General features: G+C 36.9%; 1 protein-coding gene across 2 annotated transcripts in view; it reads left to right on the forward strand.

Annotated features, from left to right (window-relative positions):
* Positions 1-20,022, forward strand: part of itga11a (integrin, alpha 11a) — a 63,942-nt gene that overhangs the window by 38,614 nt on the left and 5,306 nt on the right. For both annotated transcript variants that reach the window (XM_056247938.1, XM_056247937.1), the window contains exons 13-24: positions 1,313-1,456; positions 9,064-9,267; positions 9,373-9,503; positions 9,582-9,748; positions 13,036-13,175; positions 13,458-13,568; positions 13,741-13,826; positions 13,946-14,150; positions 14,314-14,412; positions 19,272-19,348; positions 19,749-19,832; positions 19,921-20,011. In XM_056247938.1, coding sequence (XP_056103913.1) covers positions 1,313-1,456; positions 9,064-9,267; positions 9,373-9,503; positions 9,582-9,748; positions 13,036-13,175; positions 13,458-13,568; positions 13,741-13,826; positions 13,946-14,150; positions 14,314-14,412; positions 19,272-19,348; positions 19,749-19,832; positions 19,921-20,011 — 1,539 coding nt within the window. The remainder of the gene's footprint in view (positions 1-1,312; positions 1,457-9,063; positions 9,268-9,372; positions 9,504-9,581; positions 9,749-13,035; positions 13,176-13,457; positions 13,569-13,740; positions 13,827-13,945; positions 14,151-14,313; positions 14,413-19,271; positions 19,349-19,748; positions 19,833-19,920; positions 20,012-20,022) is intronic.

Here is a 20,022-nt window from a genome sequence, read left to right on the forward strand (position 1 = left end):
CTGCTCTGACTCATTCTTCTCACACAGTTTTTGCATCTTTACAGCTCTCCTGTATGCAAGTACTCAAAAGCTTCTTTTCCACTGTCAGGCCGAACGGTTTTCAGAAAAGCAAGGAATTGTTTTAGTTATATTTCCACTTAAGCCTGGTTTGGCACGGCACGATTACAAACCGTTCTCAGCCCGGGATTCTCAGCACCATTGGCTAACCATGCTGAACCATGCTGGTAGAATGCGCATAGTGACGTCACCACTCAGGATTGGTCACTTATCTGTTGCCTGGCTACCAGTTTCTCTGTAGCTAGCCTGGTGCGCTATTTGAGCGACCTAAACACAAGTTAATAATAAAATGAAAAGAATTATCTGAACATCCTCCATAAAACAATCGCTATTTGCGTCTCATGTCGTCTGTAGATTATTGCGTTACCAATGCAACGACTGACGCATTTGTATTACATTCCAAAGAGCTATTAGCCACACAGTGGAAAATGAAACTATATCCATATTGGCTGGGCCGGATCAGCATGGAATGGATCGATTTAGCAATGAGAACGGTTTGGCCGGATGGTGGAAAAGCAGCTAGACTGTACAAACGACAGTGATCAATTGGTCATTGTGTTTTCAATCTCTCTCCTGGCTTTCATTTGCGATGAGTGGACTGTTTAGAGTCTAGACTACAAACCCAAATCCATGTGCTTCTCATCACAGTCCTAAAGCATGCAAATAAATTCTCTCACAAACAAAGCACAGAGTTATTGAATATTTTTATAGGAGGTTTAACATTTAACATTTAACATTAAACATTTAAATATCACCTCTATTAATCAAACTGCATAATTATGCATGCGACTCTTTATTTAGAAAGCATATACTTTACAGATGATTGTGATTGATAGAAATAAGCATTTGGTTATGCTGTTTTTTGTTGTTGCTTTGTCTAGATCCATATATATATATATATATATATAGATATAGATATATATACAGTATATGTTTTATAACCCCTTAAAGTGTGAGATTAAAGACAAGCCATACATTTTTTAATCAACCAACTGCTTGTATGAAGTTCCAAAGACTTTGGAATGAGATTGTGCACTTAAATTGTCATATTATGGCATTTTTATTTTGCCATTCACTGTATATATTTATATGCCCTTATGCTTGAGGACAGTGTAAGTAAAAAGTGGTACAGCTCATGCATTTGTATGCTTACATTAGCTTATACATATCCAAGTGATGTGCTTCATAGGCACAAAATGCATGTCCTTGTCCACCAGTAGTAATCAGTCTGGCTTTGATGGATGTGTTTGTGCAGATAGGGTCATACTATGGCAGTGAGATTGCTCCAGTGGACATGGATAATGATGGAGTGACTGATAACCTGCTGGTGGCTGCGCCCATGTTCTTCAGTGGAGGCTGGGAAAAGGGCAAAGTCTACATATACAGAGTCACAGAGCAGGTACAGTTTCTTATGAAAAACAAGTTAATTAGCCATTGACAAGCTATTATATTACCTCCTGTTTACTTCCCACCCAGAAAGCAACATTACAGATGTTGTCTCTTGTCTTAAAGCTGAGGGATCCAAGCTCTGAAAATTGTGCCTGTGCATTAATGCAGTTCCTCATTAATGATCTCACATAAATACTGACAGGCTTTTGCCACCTGCCATACCTCGCATCAGAGAGTAGTGGAGGGTGAACTCAGCAGGAAAATATTTCCCCCTTGAAATGTAATTATATGAATCGCACAGAGAGAGAGAAAGCTGCTTTAATAAATGGAAAAAGCTGGAGTGCATGCAAGAGCAATGCTGTGAATAAAGCAGACCTCCATCTTTATTCATTTAGCTCTTATAAGCTGTTTCCTTGTGGCCTTAACCAGGGGACCACAATCTGTGTTATACCTCAGGTTGCAGCCAGACACTGGGTACATCAACATCGTTAACTGAAATAATTGACTATAGTTAAGTCGTTATTCAAATACCGTAGTACATACTCCATCCATTTATTATGCAAACCATTCTCCTCTCTTCTACTGTAATATAATGCTATTAGGAAGGATGCAATTTATTTCATGTGTCTGTCGTCTATGGTCGTATATTTTCAGTGCGAGTGAGAGATTTAGGAATTTAGGAGGAGAGTTATGTGCATGGCTAATTACTCTCCCAAATACTTGGCTAACTTGAACTGTTTTTGCTTTGAGAAATTGCACCTTTCCCTCAAACTTTCCACCCATTTGAGACTAATTGATTTGAGAGGCACAAATGCCTTCTTTCTGACCTCACCTTAAAGGGATACTCCACCAGTTTTTATTATTAAACTATGTTATTCCCTTAACTAAGACGAGTTGATACATACCTCTCTCGTCTCAGTGCGTGCACTATATCGCTCTGTATTGCCGCAAAACTATGTTAGCACTTAGCTTAGCCCATGCATTAAATATGGGCCAAGCAGAGAAGCGACCAAACACTTCCACGTTTTCCCTATGTAAACACAGTTACTCGAGTAGTGTAACTTGACCTGGGCTGGTGACACAAAATAAACCGTTGCGCTTTTCTAAGCGTTTAAAATTGATGACTATATTGTATGGCGGAATACCATAACAATTGCTTTTGAGCACTTCGACTTGGCGCAATAATATCTTCACTCGTGAAAAGTCCTCTTACCGGCTCCCGCTTCCTCTCCCCCTCCCTCTGACATTTCCGTCAATACAACGTGACATGCGCCGGTAGTAGTAGTTCGAGCGGAGTTGACGAAGTAACAGGTTGTTGGAAGCTAGTTTGTGTACACTGTAAAAAATTTCCTGTAGAATTTACAGGAATTTACTGGCAAAAAAGTTGCCAATAAAGTCCTGTAAAAATGTTGGTAATTGCTGTAAAATTGATTACAGTATAAGACTGTAAAGCAACTTACAGTTAATTGTTGTATATGAAATACAGTAATTTATAGTTTTTTTTACAGTAACATTGAATTAAACTTGTATTTTATTTTACAGCAATATTTTGTAATTTCACTAAAGTACAGTATTTACCTGGCAATAAAGTTGCCAATAAAATCCTGTAAATATATTTTACAGCAATTTTTTGTAATTTCACTAAAGTACAGTATTAACATGGCAATAAAGTTGCCAATAAAATCCTGGAAATACCCACAAAATTTAAGAAGATGCTGTAATAGTTTAACATTTAAAAAGCTGAAAAGAATCATTTTAACAGTAAACTGTACTTTATTATATTGATGTAAATGCATTAAAATAAACATTTAAAAAAACAAACACAAAGTCAAAGCTGTTGTTGAAAAATATTTATTAAAATATTAAGCAAATAACTGCAAGACTGGTAACAACAATTTTACTTTTTCAAGTACGAAAATCTTTTCAAAATCAGTCACAAAATAACTACAAATAACTTGTAAGACTTAAAAGCAAGATTCTGGGTTCAATAAAAGTTAAAGGGACAGTTCATCCAAAAATGAAAATTCTGTCATCATTGTGTTTACTCACCCTCAATTTGTTCCAAACCTGTATGAGTTTCTTTCTTCTGTTGAACACAAAATATGATATTTCAAAGAATTTTGGTAACCAGACAATTGAAAGTAAATGGCTACCATCAACTGTTGATTACCAACATTCTTCAATATATCTAAAATATCTTCTGTGTTCAGCAGAAGAAAGAATCTCATACAGGTTTGGAACAACATGGGGGTGAGTAAATGATGACGGAATTTCCATTTTTGGATGAACTATTCCTTTAAGCTCAACCAACAGAATGGCATTATGGTTAAAGGTTTAGTTCACCCCAAAATGAAAATTCTGTCAGTAATTACTCACCCTCATGTTGTTCCAACCCCGTAAGACTTTCCTTCATCTTTGGAACACAAATTAAGATATTTGTGATTAAATCTGAGAGCTGAATCACTCCTCCATAGGTTTCTAAGGGATCGTAACTTGCCGGCCCAGAAAAGTTATGAAAGACATCGTTAAAATAGTCCAAGTGACTACAGTGGCTCAATCTGAAGTTTATCAAGCGACGAGAATACTTTTTGTGCACAAAAAACAACAACAAAAATAACGACTTTATTCAACAATTCATTTCCTTCTCTGTGGGCCTCGAGATTTCACGTAGTGTAACAGCGCAGCGCTTCTGTGTTGTACGTCACACGTAGGCTCACTATTGGCCAACGCTGATCATGTGTGTGAGGAGTGATCCAGCTCTCAGATTTAATCAAAAATATCTTAATTTGTGTTCCGAAGATGAACGAAAGTCTTAGAGGGTTGGAACAACATGAGGGAGAGTCATTACTGACAGAATATTCATTTTGGGGTGAACTAACCCTTTAACTTACATCTCCTGTTAAAACTCACATTTCTGCCTTTTTTTTAATTATTTTTGGTATAAATGTTTGTGATAAACAACAATGGTGATTGACAACATTCTCTCTAAAAACATTTAAACCATTTTAATTTAAAGTACTTTTTTTTTAAATATACATTTGACAACTTACATGCTTAACAACTCAAAGTCCATTAGCCTTCTGAGAAGAGTAGACACATGAGGATTGATATTGTTGTTCCTCTTCTCTGAGGTCTTTCCACTTTTTTTTGACTGTCTTGGTACCGGATGGGTTGATTCCAACAAAACATCTGCACAAAAATTAGTCAGAAAAACACAAGCAGAAGCTTTAGGATCACGTGCAGACTAATGAAAATATACCACTTTACATTAAGCATTCGCTGCAATACTAAAAAGGGTTAGTTCACCCCAAAACGACATTTCTGTAATTAATTACTTATTAATCTGTCATTAATTAACGACTGACCTACATTCATTTTCATGAACACACATTAAGATGTTTTTGATGAAATCAGAGAGGTTTCTGAACCACACATAGACCACAACGTCATTACAACTTCCAGGGCCTAGAAAGGTAGTAAAAACATCATTAAAATAGTCCATGTAACTCCAGTGGATCAACCTCAATGTTATGAAGTGATGAGAATACTTTTTGTTCTAACGTAGAACCTGGAAGCGCTGCACTGTGTTTATTACATTAACAGCGTCAGAGACTGACACAGAAGAGAAGAGATTGTTGAATAAAGTCGTTATTTTGGGGGTTTTTTGCGCCCAAAAGGTATTATCGTGGCTTCATAACATTAAGGTTGATCCACTGTAGTCACATGGTCTATTTTAACAATGTCTTAACTGCCTTTCTGGACCTTGAAAGTTGCAATGATTTTGCTGCCTATGTGTGGTTCAGAAACCTCTCGGATTTCATCAAAAATATCTTAATTTGTGTTCCGAAAATGAATGAAGGTCAGTAGTTAATTAATGACAGAAATGTAATTTTTGGGTGAACTAATCCTTTAACATATACACATTTATATTTAAGTAAACTGTTACCTTTGAACAAATTCAACTGTGCAGGATGCCTCGTGCTCGTACACCAGATTAAAGTTGTAGTATAAGTTGCAAACAAAGCAGCAATTCCAGCCATGAAATTGGGGTGTGGATTCATAAACACTTGACCCTCAATACTCAGCATCCACTGGGTTGCAGTGAGAATTTCACCTAAAAATAATAAATATAAGAAAACACTTTATAAACATGTATGCTAACATACAACAGGCAAAATGTATTAAGTTACTAAAGATTTTGGAACATACATTACCTAAGACAATCAGTCTCGGAGAGTCTGGAAGTGTAGAACTTTTTTCTACATCAGCTGCTGTTGCTGACATCTACAAGAAAAAATATAAAAGGAAAACATTGTAAATGTAATTAAATGCAGTATGCAGTAAATGCAGTACAGACCGATTTCCCTGCCCTCATCAAAATGGCATTTTAAATGCCTAATTAAGTCATTCAGAGTTGTGCATGTGAAATGACAATATCCAATCTGGCAAATCAGTGTTGTGTCTATTTGGTCAAATCTGGAACCTTTACGAGACTTCTGATATCCTGTATGGTCTCTATATAGATGAGAAGCTGCAAATTTTGTAAATGCACGGGAACAGTCAGGTACACCACAGGTAAAACAGCAGCTTGGAACATTACTGTGACCTTTCATATGCTTAGTAAAACCTACAATGGTATTGCTCTCATGTTGACACAATTTACAGTAATACATTTCTCATTTAGATTTAGGTTCAAGTTATATTAAGAAAACAATAACTATGGGAACTTTGAACAGAAAATAAAATGAACTTTCAAATCGTTTGCCAGTCATTTTGAATTTATTTATGACGCAGGGATTTGTTAAACACTGGTTTTACATGCTCTCAATAAGAAATCCAAACTAGTGAAATAAATGAGAAAATAGCAGCATCCAACGATGTTAAAATCATATTGTAATGTTTTTAATCAGCAAAGCTAACTGCACGTGCGTATACTGTATGTAGTTTTGTCTCAACAGCACATCAGTAATTATGTCTCGTCTTCCAAACTGCAAATTGCTTTGCGTTCAATTTAGTTATGACGCAGGCCTTTGTTAAACACTGGTTTTACATGCTCTCAATAATAAATCAAAACTGGTGAAATAAATGAGAAAATAGCAGCATGCAACGATGTTAATAATATCATAGATTCTAATGTTTTTCGTCAAGAAAGCTAACTGCGTATAGGCCACGTTACTAGTTTTTTCTCACCAACACTTCAGTGGATTTGTCTTGTCTTGGAAACAGCAAATGCTCTAAAAATACTCTCTTGAGAGCAAATATATGCGGATTGCGAATAAAACTGTAACAAACGGCAGCATTCGTCCATAACATTTACGATGGTTTTACCTTGTAACAGTTCAGCTTCGTCTCACCACTGTTATGGCGCGCGCCGTCGCGATTCTATGCCTCGCCTGAAACAATACATTTAAAATTAAAGACACATTCCTTTACTAAATAAACGTAACGTTAATATTGGAATCAAACACTTTTACATCACACTAAATGTCCTGATAACACGCAGTTGTTAACAAGTCGATAAAATTAATTGCATATCTGACATGATGAATTCTGTTCAAAATATGAATCGCTCAAACAGCATTAAGTAATACAGTAGATTGTAATATTTATGGATGTACATTTAAGTTAACTTACCAAAAATTTAGTAAATAGTGCCTTTTATCTTCAGCGCTTCTTGCCCTGCTCCAGTCCACCAGTTTTCAAACCTGTATTCAGCCCGCGCAATCCCATAATGCCACATCACAGTAAATTGTTGTAAAACGTATGAACTACAGTGAAAACACCTCTTACCTGTAAATCAATTTACAGTTGATAGGGAAATATACTGTTAACAACTGTAATACTCTTTTTGACCCATAATGCATTGCGAATTACAGTAATAACTTGTAAAATGATAAAACAATAAATTTCTGTAGAATTTTGCTGTAGAATCTACAGCAATTTGTTACAGTGTACAATAATGGTTAAAGCGTGCATCGTAAAGGGTTGTGAAAATAAGGAGAATGTACATAGTGCTGTCATTTTTCACCGAATTCCAACACACCACATACAGCGGAGAGCTTGGTTAGCTGCTTTGAACAAGAATCCCAAAACACCATTGATGACTCTGAAGAAGTGGCGTGTTTGCTCCGAACATTTCACAAAGAAGGACTATACCTGCACAGGAACACGCCTAAAGGATGAGGCTACACCAACAATATTCAGATCACTTACAGAAAGCCCGTGGTCTTTCGCCAGCTCCGGTCTGTTCTGGATCATATCTTTCTTGCCTCTCACGGTCCACAAGAGCTAATTCCTCCTCCGTGTACTCGGGTTCAAACAGATATGGCTCTGGGTCTTCTAAAAGAAGTCATAATCATCTACAAAGTCGCCCATTGCAAATGATCTGCAGTTTGCTAATAGCACAGGTAGTAAAAGTCACGTTGGTAGTATTGACGGAAATGTCAGCAGCTGGATGCTATTGGAGGGAGGGGGAGAGGAAGCGGGAGCCGGTAATCTTTTCACGAGTGAAGATATTATTGCGCCAAGTCGAAGTGCTCAAAAGCACTTGTTATGGTATTCCGCCATACAATATAGTCATCAATTTTAAACGCTTAGAAAAGCGCAACGGTTTATTTTGTGTCACCAGCCCAGGTCAAGTTACACTACTCGAGTAACTGTGTTTACATAGGGAAAACGTGGAAGTGTTTGGTCGCTTCTCTGCTTGGCCCATATTTAATGCATGGGCTAAGCTAAGTGCTAACATAGTTTTGCGGCAATACAGAGGGATATAGTGCACGCACTGAGACGAGAGAGGTATGTATCAACTCGTCTTAGTTAAGGGAATAACATAGTTTAATAAGAAAAACTGGTGGAGTATCCCTTTAAATGATAATACATTTTTTTTTTATGTTTTGTTGGATAAAGGCAGCAGTTTCATCCATATTTCTTACATAAATGCATGGGTTGTCGTCGTCTCTGGATCTTTAACAAAATCTTCAAAAGATTGTTTCTGCTTACAGAAATGTTTAGCCCTTGTCCATGACCTAAGTGGGTATTTACATCATAAGCAGCATCTTTTCAGAGTTTTTTTAATTGTTGGTGAATGAAATAAATATAAACAATGATCCTATTCCTCATTAAAAGTTTGCATTGAAAAAATTTGTGAAATATTAATATATACTTATAAACTTAATGTAATAGACTTCTTTTATATCTCTCTTAAACCATAATATTTATTCTTACTGTATTTATCCCTGATTCCTAATGTATTCTCAATGTATTTTTTGTCCAATTAAGACTTCGGGATTTCAGTTTTAAGCAAAAGGAACATTGAATTATAGGTTAGATGAGCATCCAATAATATGGAAATAGGAGTTCACAAAACATTCAGTACTAGTATCCCACCCACATAGACAGAGTACAGCCCAGTGCAATCTCCATTTTCAATGCATTGTGGCGTCAGTTGACTTTATTAAAGGGCAAACTATCTGTACGTTGTTGCATTGTGAAACCCATTAGTTTACCCTCTTCCTTACCCCCTGTACAAGCCATCGAACTGGAGTAACACGTCTCATTCTGTATCTAAATTGTGTCTTACTACCTCACGGCAGCTCTTTATGCTTGTTTTCCCATCAGCCTCGTTTCATATTGGAGGGCTCGCTGGAGATTTTAGATCAAGGTCAGAATGCCCGTTTCGGCTCTGCACTGGCCCCTGTGCCTGATCTAAATGGGGATTCATTTAATGATGTGGTGGTGGGAGCTCCACTAGAGGATGATCACAAAGGAGCCATTTACATCTACTACAGCCAACGCAACAGAATATTGAGGAAATATAAACAGGTACCACATAAGTGTCCAGCTGTTCTCTTGTGTATTAATTACTGTATTTGAATGTGTTCGCTTTGAATAGTTATTTATTTTACACCCATCTCCTCTCTCTGTCAGAGGATTGCTGGAGTTCAGCTGGCCCCGGGTCTGCAGTACTTTGGTCGTAGTATCCATGGCAATATGGATATGAATGGAGATGGCCTGGTGGATCTGGCTGTGGGCTCCCTCGGTGCAGCAGTACTTCTGTGGTGGGTCTCTAACACAGGGTTCTTTACACTGTTAGTTTCTCCTTAATAAAAAAATCAATAATATTTGCTGTGCTACAGGTCTAGAAGTGTTGTCCGAATCAATGCTACGGTTCGATTTGAGCCCAGCAAGATCAACGTATTCAATAAAGACTGTCGGAGAGGAGGGAAAGATGTGACCTGCATGTCGGCTATTGTATGTCTGAATGTCACAGCTCGGACTCCTATCAGACCCTCACAAGAAATAGGTCAGTTTTTATATTTTTATGATACAAATTTCAAATATTTTGTTCAATAAATAAGCAATACTGTACTTTGATGTCTTGTAAGTTTTCTGCAGATAAATAAATTGGTAAATAAAAAGTTTAATTTCTGTGTAGATTGTTGATCATATATGACATAAATTGGTGCTTATTTATCTACTTAAGTAAATAATATGGTCTTTTTGCACAGAATCCATCTGTTGTAGTGTTGGATTGCAACAGTTTTTTGGTCAAAGAATGACATAACACTTAGCTTTCACCCAAACACACTCTGAATGGAGAACAGGAAGTTATGGTAGTGCTTTGAAAGCAGCAGTTTCCTCTCGTCATATAGAATCTGTTGGTTAAAGTATCATTATAAGAGAACTAAACAGCTGACAGCTGGCGGGATTCGCACACCACCAACCAGCTGCATATTCAGTGTAGTTCAGTTAAGGTTTCCCTTCTAGGCATGCCACGTATTAGCCTGAAAAATATTCAGTTGTGATGAATTGTTCAACATACAGTAATCTCTTGATCTTTCCTTTGTTGCTTTGTTGATTCAAGATTTGCCTTGGGAGGGGAAAAGAAAAACTAGAAATTTAGAAGTAAAGTAGACACATTGTATGATGACTCTGGCTGAAACAACAAATTAAATTAGTATAAAAGTATTTTTAGCATGTGTAAAATTGTGTCAGGTAGCTAAACAATCAAATGAATAGTGTTATAAATGGTTCCAGATATAATAGACGTGAATGGTTTGAATATTGTGTTTTATGGGTCCTACCTACACATGAAGTCATTGCTGTGCAAAAACACTAAGTAGAAGTGTCAGACTGCATTACTGCTTTAAAATGCCTCAGAAGGTCGAAACACTACAGACCACAGTCTTGCGGTAACATACGAATCTGTTTAATCTACTTGGGAAAACAATTTCAGAGTCAGAATAAAATCAAATGTAACAATTTATTATGTCAGGTAAATGTATCATGCCAATTTCATAATCAGTTCAAAGATAATAAATACCGGTACAAAACATGAAATGCTCTGGAATAAAGAGGAAAGATGCGAATCTGACATTAGAAAATATCTGACATTAGAAAATACACACACTCCGCATCACAGGCTAATTTGAGCTACAAATCGCGCTGAGCCTCTCGTTGTTTTTCTTTATATAGACAGAAACTTCTTTCACATGGGAACATTTGCTAACAATGCGAATTTGCATTCAGAGTTTACACCTTTTGGGCAGGATGCCATTTGCCTTGAAGACACACCCTCCTCTGTGTGCAAGTTAACTCTAAACTCTTAAGAACTTTTTTACCTTTTTGTTTACTTCTTTGGGAATGAGACATTTGTACCAGTCGCACTGAGACATTTCAAATGATACCAAACATGTATAATACTGTATGATAATTGTTCATATTAAACCATATAGATTTTGGGGTGAATTCATGTAGGGGTGGGTGAAGGGAATGATGTGTAATTGGGAGGTGATCAACTCAAGTGTGATCGTGTCTCGAATGGGGATGGTAATATAGCAAGAGAGTTCAAATGTTAATTCCCTTTGTATTCTCAGAGAGTAGCCCTCTCTTCCAGTTCTTCCAGTTTCTCCAGTCTTACAAAACCAAGTTACATCTGTCCATTTGGTCTACGCATTAAAATCCATCTGAGGTTCTGAAAGTGGATTTAAACATTTTGGAACAGACACATTTTTGCAGAATTCCTCCATGGAATCTCAAAAAGCCGAAAATCTATCTGGATTTGGCAAGAAACCAAAAATCAAAAACTCATCCAAATGATTATCACCAGCAATTTTTGAACATAAGAGCAATGTTCCCACAACATAACCCAATTTACACAGATGGATCTAAATCTGGAAATTAAGTGGCAGCAGCTTTTGCAACAAATCAACAATATATCTGCATCCCTGACCAAAGTTCAGTTTTCACTGCAGAGGCAAATGCTCTATTCTGTTGATACTTTTGAAAAGGTTTTTAACGAAGGAAATCCATATTTAGTTTAGTTTGATTTTTGAATAACTAAACCTGGCTCTTGCCATGAACAAAGCCATAGAAGCTGGAATGGCGTGAAAGGAAAGAAAAAATGCCTCAGTCCCTCAGGACAGGTCTATGGTTTGACACATGCAGTTTGACTTAAGGCCTTGGTGACCATGTTGTTTTGAAAGTCATGTGCTGGAAGGTCAGGTTCCTGTGTAATGTGTGGGACAACAGAGCACCACAACTGTTTTTAATTAACCTTCATAACCCCCGAGCATCTTCATCAATAATGTCATGATTGTGAAACCAACGTAATGGTCTCAAAGACCAAGACATGTCATCTCTTTATGATCATCTGGGAAATCAGATTAGAAACATTTGGGACATTATAAAAGGAGAAACATTTTTTTCTAATTCACCTCACATGTGCTGAGCAGGGTTATGAATGTTGAGTGTGTCATTTATTGGTACACATTTTTCACATTTATGAGATTTTAGAAAATATTATAACTTTAGGTTTATAGAGTGTCTTTTAAAGGTTCAAAGTTTCTTTCAGCTTAAAACCTCTGTTTGAACCTTGTCAGATAGCCGAACATCCTCTCGTCATTCAGGGCTCTTAAAGGGGGTTTTCCTTAAGATTAGATTTTCTGTCTTTTAAGGCCTTAGAACTCCCAAATTGCTCTCAGATCTCCAGAGTATCATAAATTTCACCTCTAGAGTGTCTTAAATCTCTGTCTTAAATCTGCCATTCAGAAGTTTGGGGTCAGTAAGCATTGAATACTTTTATTCAGAAGGGACACATTAAATTGATCAAAAGAGACAGTCAAGACATTTATAATATAATGTATAAAGTTTCAGATGCTGTTCTTTTGAACTTTATATTCACCAAAGAATCCTGAAATAATCAAAAAATATAAAAATATCACAAAATAATATTAAGCAGCACAACTGTTTTCAACATTGATGATAATAATAAATGTTTCTTAAGCACCATATCCGCATATTAAAGGATCATGTACTGAAGAATCATGTAAAATTACATTTTAAAATATATTAAAATAGAAAACAGTTATTTTCAATTGTAATAACAATATAATTTATTTTTTATCAAAAAAATACTGCATTGATGAGCATAAAATACTTTATTTCAGAAACATAAAAAAAATCATACTGACCTCAAACTTTTGAATGGTAGCATATACACATGTTATCTAGCATTATTTGCAAATAATTTGTAAAGTGATGAGTAAATATTTCACTGTATGTTTACTTTATTACTTCCACTTCTCTTAGCTCTTAGCTATAGTGCTTTCTTTGAGGAGAAGCGCTTTAACCCTCGAGCCGTGTTTGATGATCCAGATCGCCAGCAGCCTCAGAATCTTACACTGCTTCCTGGAGAGGAGACCTGTGACCACATCTACTTCCACGTCATGGTTAGCTTTCACCTCTTAGGTTACAGTATCATAAGGGTGTATTGCATTGCATAAATCATTGATAATGATAACATAATCTGCGATAACTGCCAAGTCATTATTGGTTCTATTAATTATGTACTTTCATGTCTGTTCATTCAGATTTTCTATTGAAATTACAGCATTCCTATTTTATTAAGTTCACTTTCTAGCATTACAGCAGCAGATTATGTTCTTCCAAGTTACTCTTTTATAGCCATTTATTTATATTGAGAGATTTATGATATTGTAATGTTGATACAGGAGACTACAGACTATGCCAGGCCCATTATATTCACTGTAGAGACAGAGCTATTGGACCTGGATCAAGGCCCAGTTCTGGATGATGGCTGGCCAACTACTGTGAAAACACAGGTGAGTGTCTGTAGGTCAAAGGAAATTATGTATATATATATATATATATATATATATATATCTTTCATTAACAACATTTACACACATTATGAAACTCTTTTGCATGTATATAAATACATATAAATGTAATGGCACTTTGTGTTGTTTTTTCTCTCTCCCGGGTTTTCTCCAGCTTCCCTTCTGGAACGGGTGTGATGAAGACGACCATTGTGTTCCAGACTTGGTGTTACAATCTCAGACTGATCTAATAAATCGCAAGTAGGATAAGTCACACACACACACACACACACACACACACACACACACACACACACACACACACACACACATGCTAACGCACTTATTCACATGCTCATGCCCACTCTGATGCTCTACAGGCAGTTCTGTGCCCAGGCGTTTCGGGCAGGCAGTCTGATATGTCGGAGTCAGACAGCAGCAGAACCTTCCGAACGCATTATGGAGGGATCCAGAAGGAGGATGGTAGTGGATGTACGTCTAGAAAACAGAGGGGAGAACGCATATGGAGCCCAGCTTAACATCACTTTCACTCCAAACCTACGCTTCTCCAGCCTTATAGTGAAGGTACATCCCTCTAATACCTTTGGTTGTTTGGTACCTGACAAGGATTGATCGATTGTTCCTTTGTTCATTCACCATCTTGATTGATACTAATTACGTTCTAGAAATGCATCTGCAATAGTAATTGTTACTGTAAGTTAAATGATCTCTCTGTCTTTATTTATAGGATAACTCTGATATTCATATAGACTGCCGCAGTGAGAACAAGCGAAAATATGAGAAATCTTGCAATATCAGTGCACCCTTTATGAGAGCAAAGTCACAGGTGAGTGGTCATTGCAACATTGATACAGTTAGACAGTTACACTGAACCATATCAAAAACCTCTAGCCCAAAAAATTATTTGGGATTTGTGTGATGCTTTTTTTAGGACCCTTAGCCAAGTCAAATTTAATGTAACTAATATAGTAACTTTTTGCACGCTGTACTCCAGCCATATGTGCACAGCTAACAATTTGCCAGTGACTGCATATTATCATATGTGCAGAATTAATGTGAGAATTTTTTATTGCCATGTTCAGCAACACTAGACATTTAGAGGTTAAACCAGGGTTAGCACTAGCCGTCTGTGCTCTAGAAAGCCTTGCTTACACACATATTAGACCACACAGTCAAAAACCCTATAGACTTCTTCACATTACCCATCTACAGAACTGTCAGAATCTGTCGCAGACATACCAAAATCTTTATGTCTGGAATGTTCCATGGGGCATAAATAAACTCACAAGGTCACCAGCACCCTTAAGTCACAGAATGATTCACTCAGTGTCCTTTTTTACTTATGCTCACGTTCGGCCCTCTCCGGAAAAAGAAAAACATGAGGCAGGAATGTGATGCAAGAATACTGCTGCAAAATGGTTACTACATCCATACAGACCCCATCAATCACATGGCCTGGACCACAGAAGTCTGTCCTGTCCACATTTTCTTGAGGTCTGGGGGTCACTGGAGCTACACTTGTGGCTACAGAGAGAGATTTTATGGGCCCACATGGGAGCCTGGTTCAGCTCAGAACAGTGCGAAAGTGGAATAAAAGGAGGATAACTCAGGAGGAGAGAATGTAAAAAGGATTTTCCATGCTGCTTTGTGCCACTACTCACCAAGAGGAAATGAAGAGTTTGCCCACGTAGTTATAGCTGTGTCCAAGTGCTTCCATTTCTCTAAGCACGAATCTAACTAAAAGCCAATGTCTGTGCTTTACAGGGATTGTTCACATAAAAATGAACATTTTCAGAATTAATTCTGTCAGAATTTACTCACCCTCATGTTGTTCCAAATCTGTATGACTTTCATGACTGTATGACTTTTGGACCACACTGATTTTCATTGTATCGGCAAGAACAGTTCTTCAAAATATTGCCTTTTATTTTTCACAGAAGATAGAATGTCATGCAGTTTTGGAACAACACCTAAAGTATCTATAGTATATTATCAAATAACAGAAAAAAACAAGCATTCATTCTTTTAACTGTAGGAATACTTGGATCACCTCATAAGTGGTGGCTAGAGCAGATGCTTCATGAACTGGATCAGTTTTCTTTGGGAGAGTCTATATCTTTTGTATCTGTGTTTTGTCACTTTTAAGTGATGTATATGCAAGATATGGAAGTTAATACTGCATGTGGTGGTTAGAGAATAGCCAGCAGTGCCATATGAAGTGCCTTCTCCCACAAAAGGATGTTATTGGTCTGGTCTGGTCTTTTTGTGTCATTCTTTTATATCCAGAAATTCATATTTTAAAATGTAGGTTTTTGGATGTGATCAGGTGTTAAATCTGAATTTTGGAGGCAAGGCAACTCAAAATCAAGGATATACTCATTTGTTTGAGCATGTAACTGTAGTTAGAATGAATCAAAGAAAAACTAGACTTTAGCGTGCTGTAAATTATATAAAGTCCCAAACAAACTTTCAATAACCTTTTTTCTTAAAACGCCATTGTAGAATGTTCTGGATATAACCTCTGAATATAATGATTTAGGAGCTTGCGTTTGCAGCACTTTTAATTTTTTTGTAAACATGTGTGTTCACAAATCACCAAAACAAACACACCTCTACCCAAAAGGATCACACCCCTAAAGCAATTCGTTACTACTGTATGATGATTCAGATCGAATGTCTAATTATTATTTAGCTCCTCTACTCCTTCGATGTCATCCCTTCCATCCCAAAAAACAAACACAGTTTTCATGGACAGCTCATAACATGATAGTCCAAACTAATATATTACAAACGTGACAAGCTAAAGGGATTATAGTGATCACTAGAAGGGGAACCAAAAGAAAAAAACATATATTGGGAGTTTGTTATCTCACTTTTCGGACACACTTCATGAGCCAATTGAAACAGGCAGTAGAAGAGGGTTTAGACATTCCAGGCATATAATAATAATAATAATAATAATGCAAGTGGGTGATTCTATAATTGCAGGAACATTTAGTGTCCAAAGTCATTATTTTTTTCTGCTTTTTTCAAATGGTTATATTTTTAAATATTTTAATAATTTTAATAATTTTTTACTCATTGTCGAGATGTTACAGGCCATAACAGTATAACATTTTCTGTAAAAGGTGTCTTATATAGCTGACAAAAAGGATTTCTTGTTGTCCGAATTAGTTTTTTTTCCATCATGCATCATTGTGTAATCAATATTTTTATTTTACTTTTCTTTTGGTAATATCTCATTTATTTTATTTATAAAAGCCCCATGTAGTCATGTTCCTAATTCTACAGGATTAAATTCTTTAAAAGTACATTTTATTTTATAAAGATGTTTGTCCATAAATCTTGCGTCAATTCTGTTACCGTACCATACTTTGACTTTAAATTGGCAGAATTATCTCCGACAATGTAAGATTCAGGAAATGATGTGACTTTCCCTCACTGATAAGATCTGAAGCACTGAAAGGTAAGTGTGCTCTCTCTGAGAAAATATTTTAATCTAAAAAGTTCTTACACCAAGAGTTATTTGTTAAAACATCAAAACTGTTACCACCAATATCAAAAGGAAAACGGAATTTATCACTGATCACACAGTGGGTTGTGTAAAAGACAGTATTTTAATCATGATTTAAAGCTGCTTTTTTGGGTTAAAATTATCTAAAATAAATTTTTGAGCAAATACATAACCAGCCAGTGTTCAAAACTATCTGCTTGCCTTAGCTCGATTCAAAACAGTAAGCTTGTAATAATGTTTTTAATTCCAGTGGTACTGGTGGATTTCCACGGGAAATTCGAGCATGTCTTTGCGTCATTACGTCACATCTGTACACATAAAGAAGGAGTCTCGGCTAGAAGCTATATTGTGTGAGGATGTTGGAGGTGGAGATTCTTTTCTCACAGCACTTGATATAATTAAACTTATCAATTTGATGGCGGATCCAGAAAGGTTCAAACGACAATCACCAGTGACAACAGATTCACCCGCTGTAAAATGCAAAAGGCTTCGGAGTGGCTACAGAAAAGAAGAGACTGCAACCGGACCCATGCGAAAACGAGGATAAATATCGGAAGGGCATTAAATGTAGTCACGCAATGCTGATGTTGAACATTAACAATTTGAGAACAAAGTATAATTTGCATGGTTTTACGTGATATGATAAGTGATTTAATCAGTGGGATTTACTGCAATGTTTTTTTTCCTTAGTTGGTCAGAACCAGAACAAAAGTGGATGTTACTTACTTGTTCAGATGACATTTTCCGGTGAAAATTATTATGTTGGTCATACTTCCAAAAAGAATAATCTGTGATTCTGAATGCCAGTATCCACACCAGCGCGGTGACTGACAGCTGCACACTCTCCTCAAACATTGTGTTCATCCGCGCTGTGCCGTGTCGAGGCACAACTCACGTAAAGTTGATAATTCCGCTATGACTGCAATTGCAGATTTCGAACAGAGATGGCGACAAAGAGGAAAAACTGTGGTCTGCAGCTTTAGTGCCATGCAAGGGGGTAATCCACCAGCCGGAAACTGAAGCTACCATGGGGGCCGCCATTGGTTAGCAAGCCTTCACCTGCTGTTAGCATTCCATTGACTCCCATTCATTTTGGCGTCACTTTGACAGCGAATAACTTTACATCTGAGGCGTTTAAAGACTCCATTTGTCCACTGTTTATTTCTAAAGAAACACAACAATGTATAAAAGGCTCCATTTCCTTGTATCTTACGTTATGGCCCCGTAGAAGCAGTTTTTGTAAAAATAGGCTAACGATTGCGTCATAACACATGACTCTCTGTCGCACAGTAGAGAAATTACCATATAGACAGAAGTAGAAGCTCGCGGGCAATCGGGGGGACGTGGAGGCATAAAGTCAAGGGAGAAGCCCATAGAGGGTCATAAAGTTGATCCTGTTGCTAGCTCATGGACAGCTATTACTAACGCTCTCAGTCTCTGCAAGATTCGGAAGGGAATGATTCAGATTTCTCTTGGCACAGCTACTAGAAGACGTATAACTGTAAGACAGGTTGCTCACGTCACATCTATCTCGTCAAGCTCAGTTTGAGCCTGCGCAGTACGCTCAGCCATCAGGAAGTGAGTGCTTCTAACTGACTTTTCTCCGTTGAAGTCTATGGGGTCGCTGTGTCCATTTATTTAACTGTCTATGGTGCCATGAGCTCCTAGCATCCTAGCAATTACCATCAAACTCTGTTACTCTGTTACCATTGCCTATTTTGTCTGTAACAGAGTTGACAAACAGTACTATAAAGAAACCTTTTTTTTTTTTCATTAAAAAGAAAAGGGAAGTAACTTGTGTTTGGAAAGCACTTAATTATTAAAATTGAATATGTTTTCAATAAGATACTGGAAATCATTTCTGTTAGAGAACAGTTTTTTCCTTTACTTTTTGAAATGCAAAATGTATCTCCAATTATAGAATCACTCGAATGAACAAACAAGCGAAGGTGACACACGAGTATGTTTAAGCAAAAGACAGCATATCTTAGTTCTGTGAAACACAGCAAAACAACGTTACTTTGAGTGGGTTATTTCTTTTTGTACTGTTTTGCTTTTTTGTAGGTCTGAAAATATATTTTAAAAAAGCTACTAACACTAGTCAGTCACTTGTGTTACTATCATGTGGCTGTTTTTATTAAACATTACTCTCTCTGTCTCTTACTCCCCAGGTAACATTTCGTTTGGAATTTGAATTCAGTCACTCTCTGCTGCTGGATCACGTACAGCTCATTCTGGAGGTTACCAGGTAGGACACAGCTAACATTCAGCCGGTCTTACATCTATCTGAGATAATCGATTCTGCACTATTTCAGCCAGATTATTTGCTTTAAAAAATGTAGTTCGAAAATCATATAACTTTTATCCTGTGGACCACAAAACAAAAAAAGAAAATATGAATGGATCACTTGATTATTAAATGGCCACACTCAGATTGAAATCAGCTAGATGTGGTAACTGCAGTTAAAGTATCTAGAGCATAGTTGATGGTTTGGAATGTTATGAAAAGTATTCTGGACAACGATGATGCCTAAGCTGGAATGTTAAACTTTTCATAAATGCTACCAAGCGTCACTGCGCAGTGAATTACAGGGTGAGTGTATCTGCCTGGGAGGGTTCTTCTCATGTTTGTTCTTCTGTTTCTGCAGTGAGGGTGAGGAAGTTGTCCTACACGATAACATCAATGACATTTTCTACACTCTAAAATATGAAGCTGATCTGCTTTTCACAAGGTGAGATAGATGTGTTTGTTTAAACGCTCTAATCAACATGTGTGGTTATGGGAATTAGAATAGTTACAATATATTTTCATTCTTGCAGGGAGTTTTACCCAACCCGATATGAGCTTAAACCTGATCTCTCTCTAGAAGAACCGGGTGATTTCAACCCTCCATTCAACTTTACCTTTCAGGTTAGGTCCAC

The sequence above is a fragment of the Rhinichthys klamathensis genome, unplaced genomic scaffold (assembly GCF_029890125.1).
Source record: "Rhinichthys klamathensis goyatoka isolate OS25496 unplaced genomic scaffold, OSU_Roscu_1.1 h1tg000051l_1, whole genome shotgun sequence".
Lineage (NCBI taxonomy): Eukaryota > Metazoa > Chordata > Actinopteri > Cypriniformes > Leuciscidae > Rhinichthys > Rhinichthys klamathensis.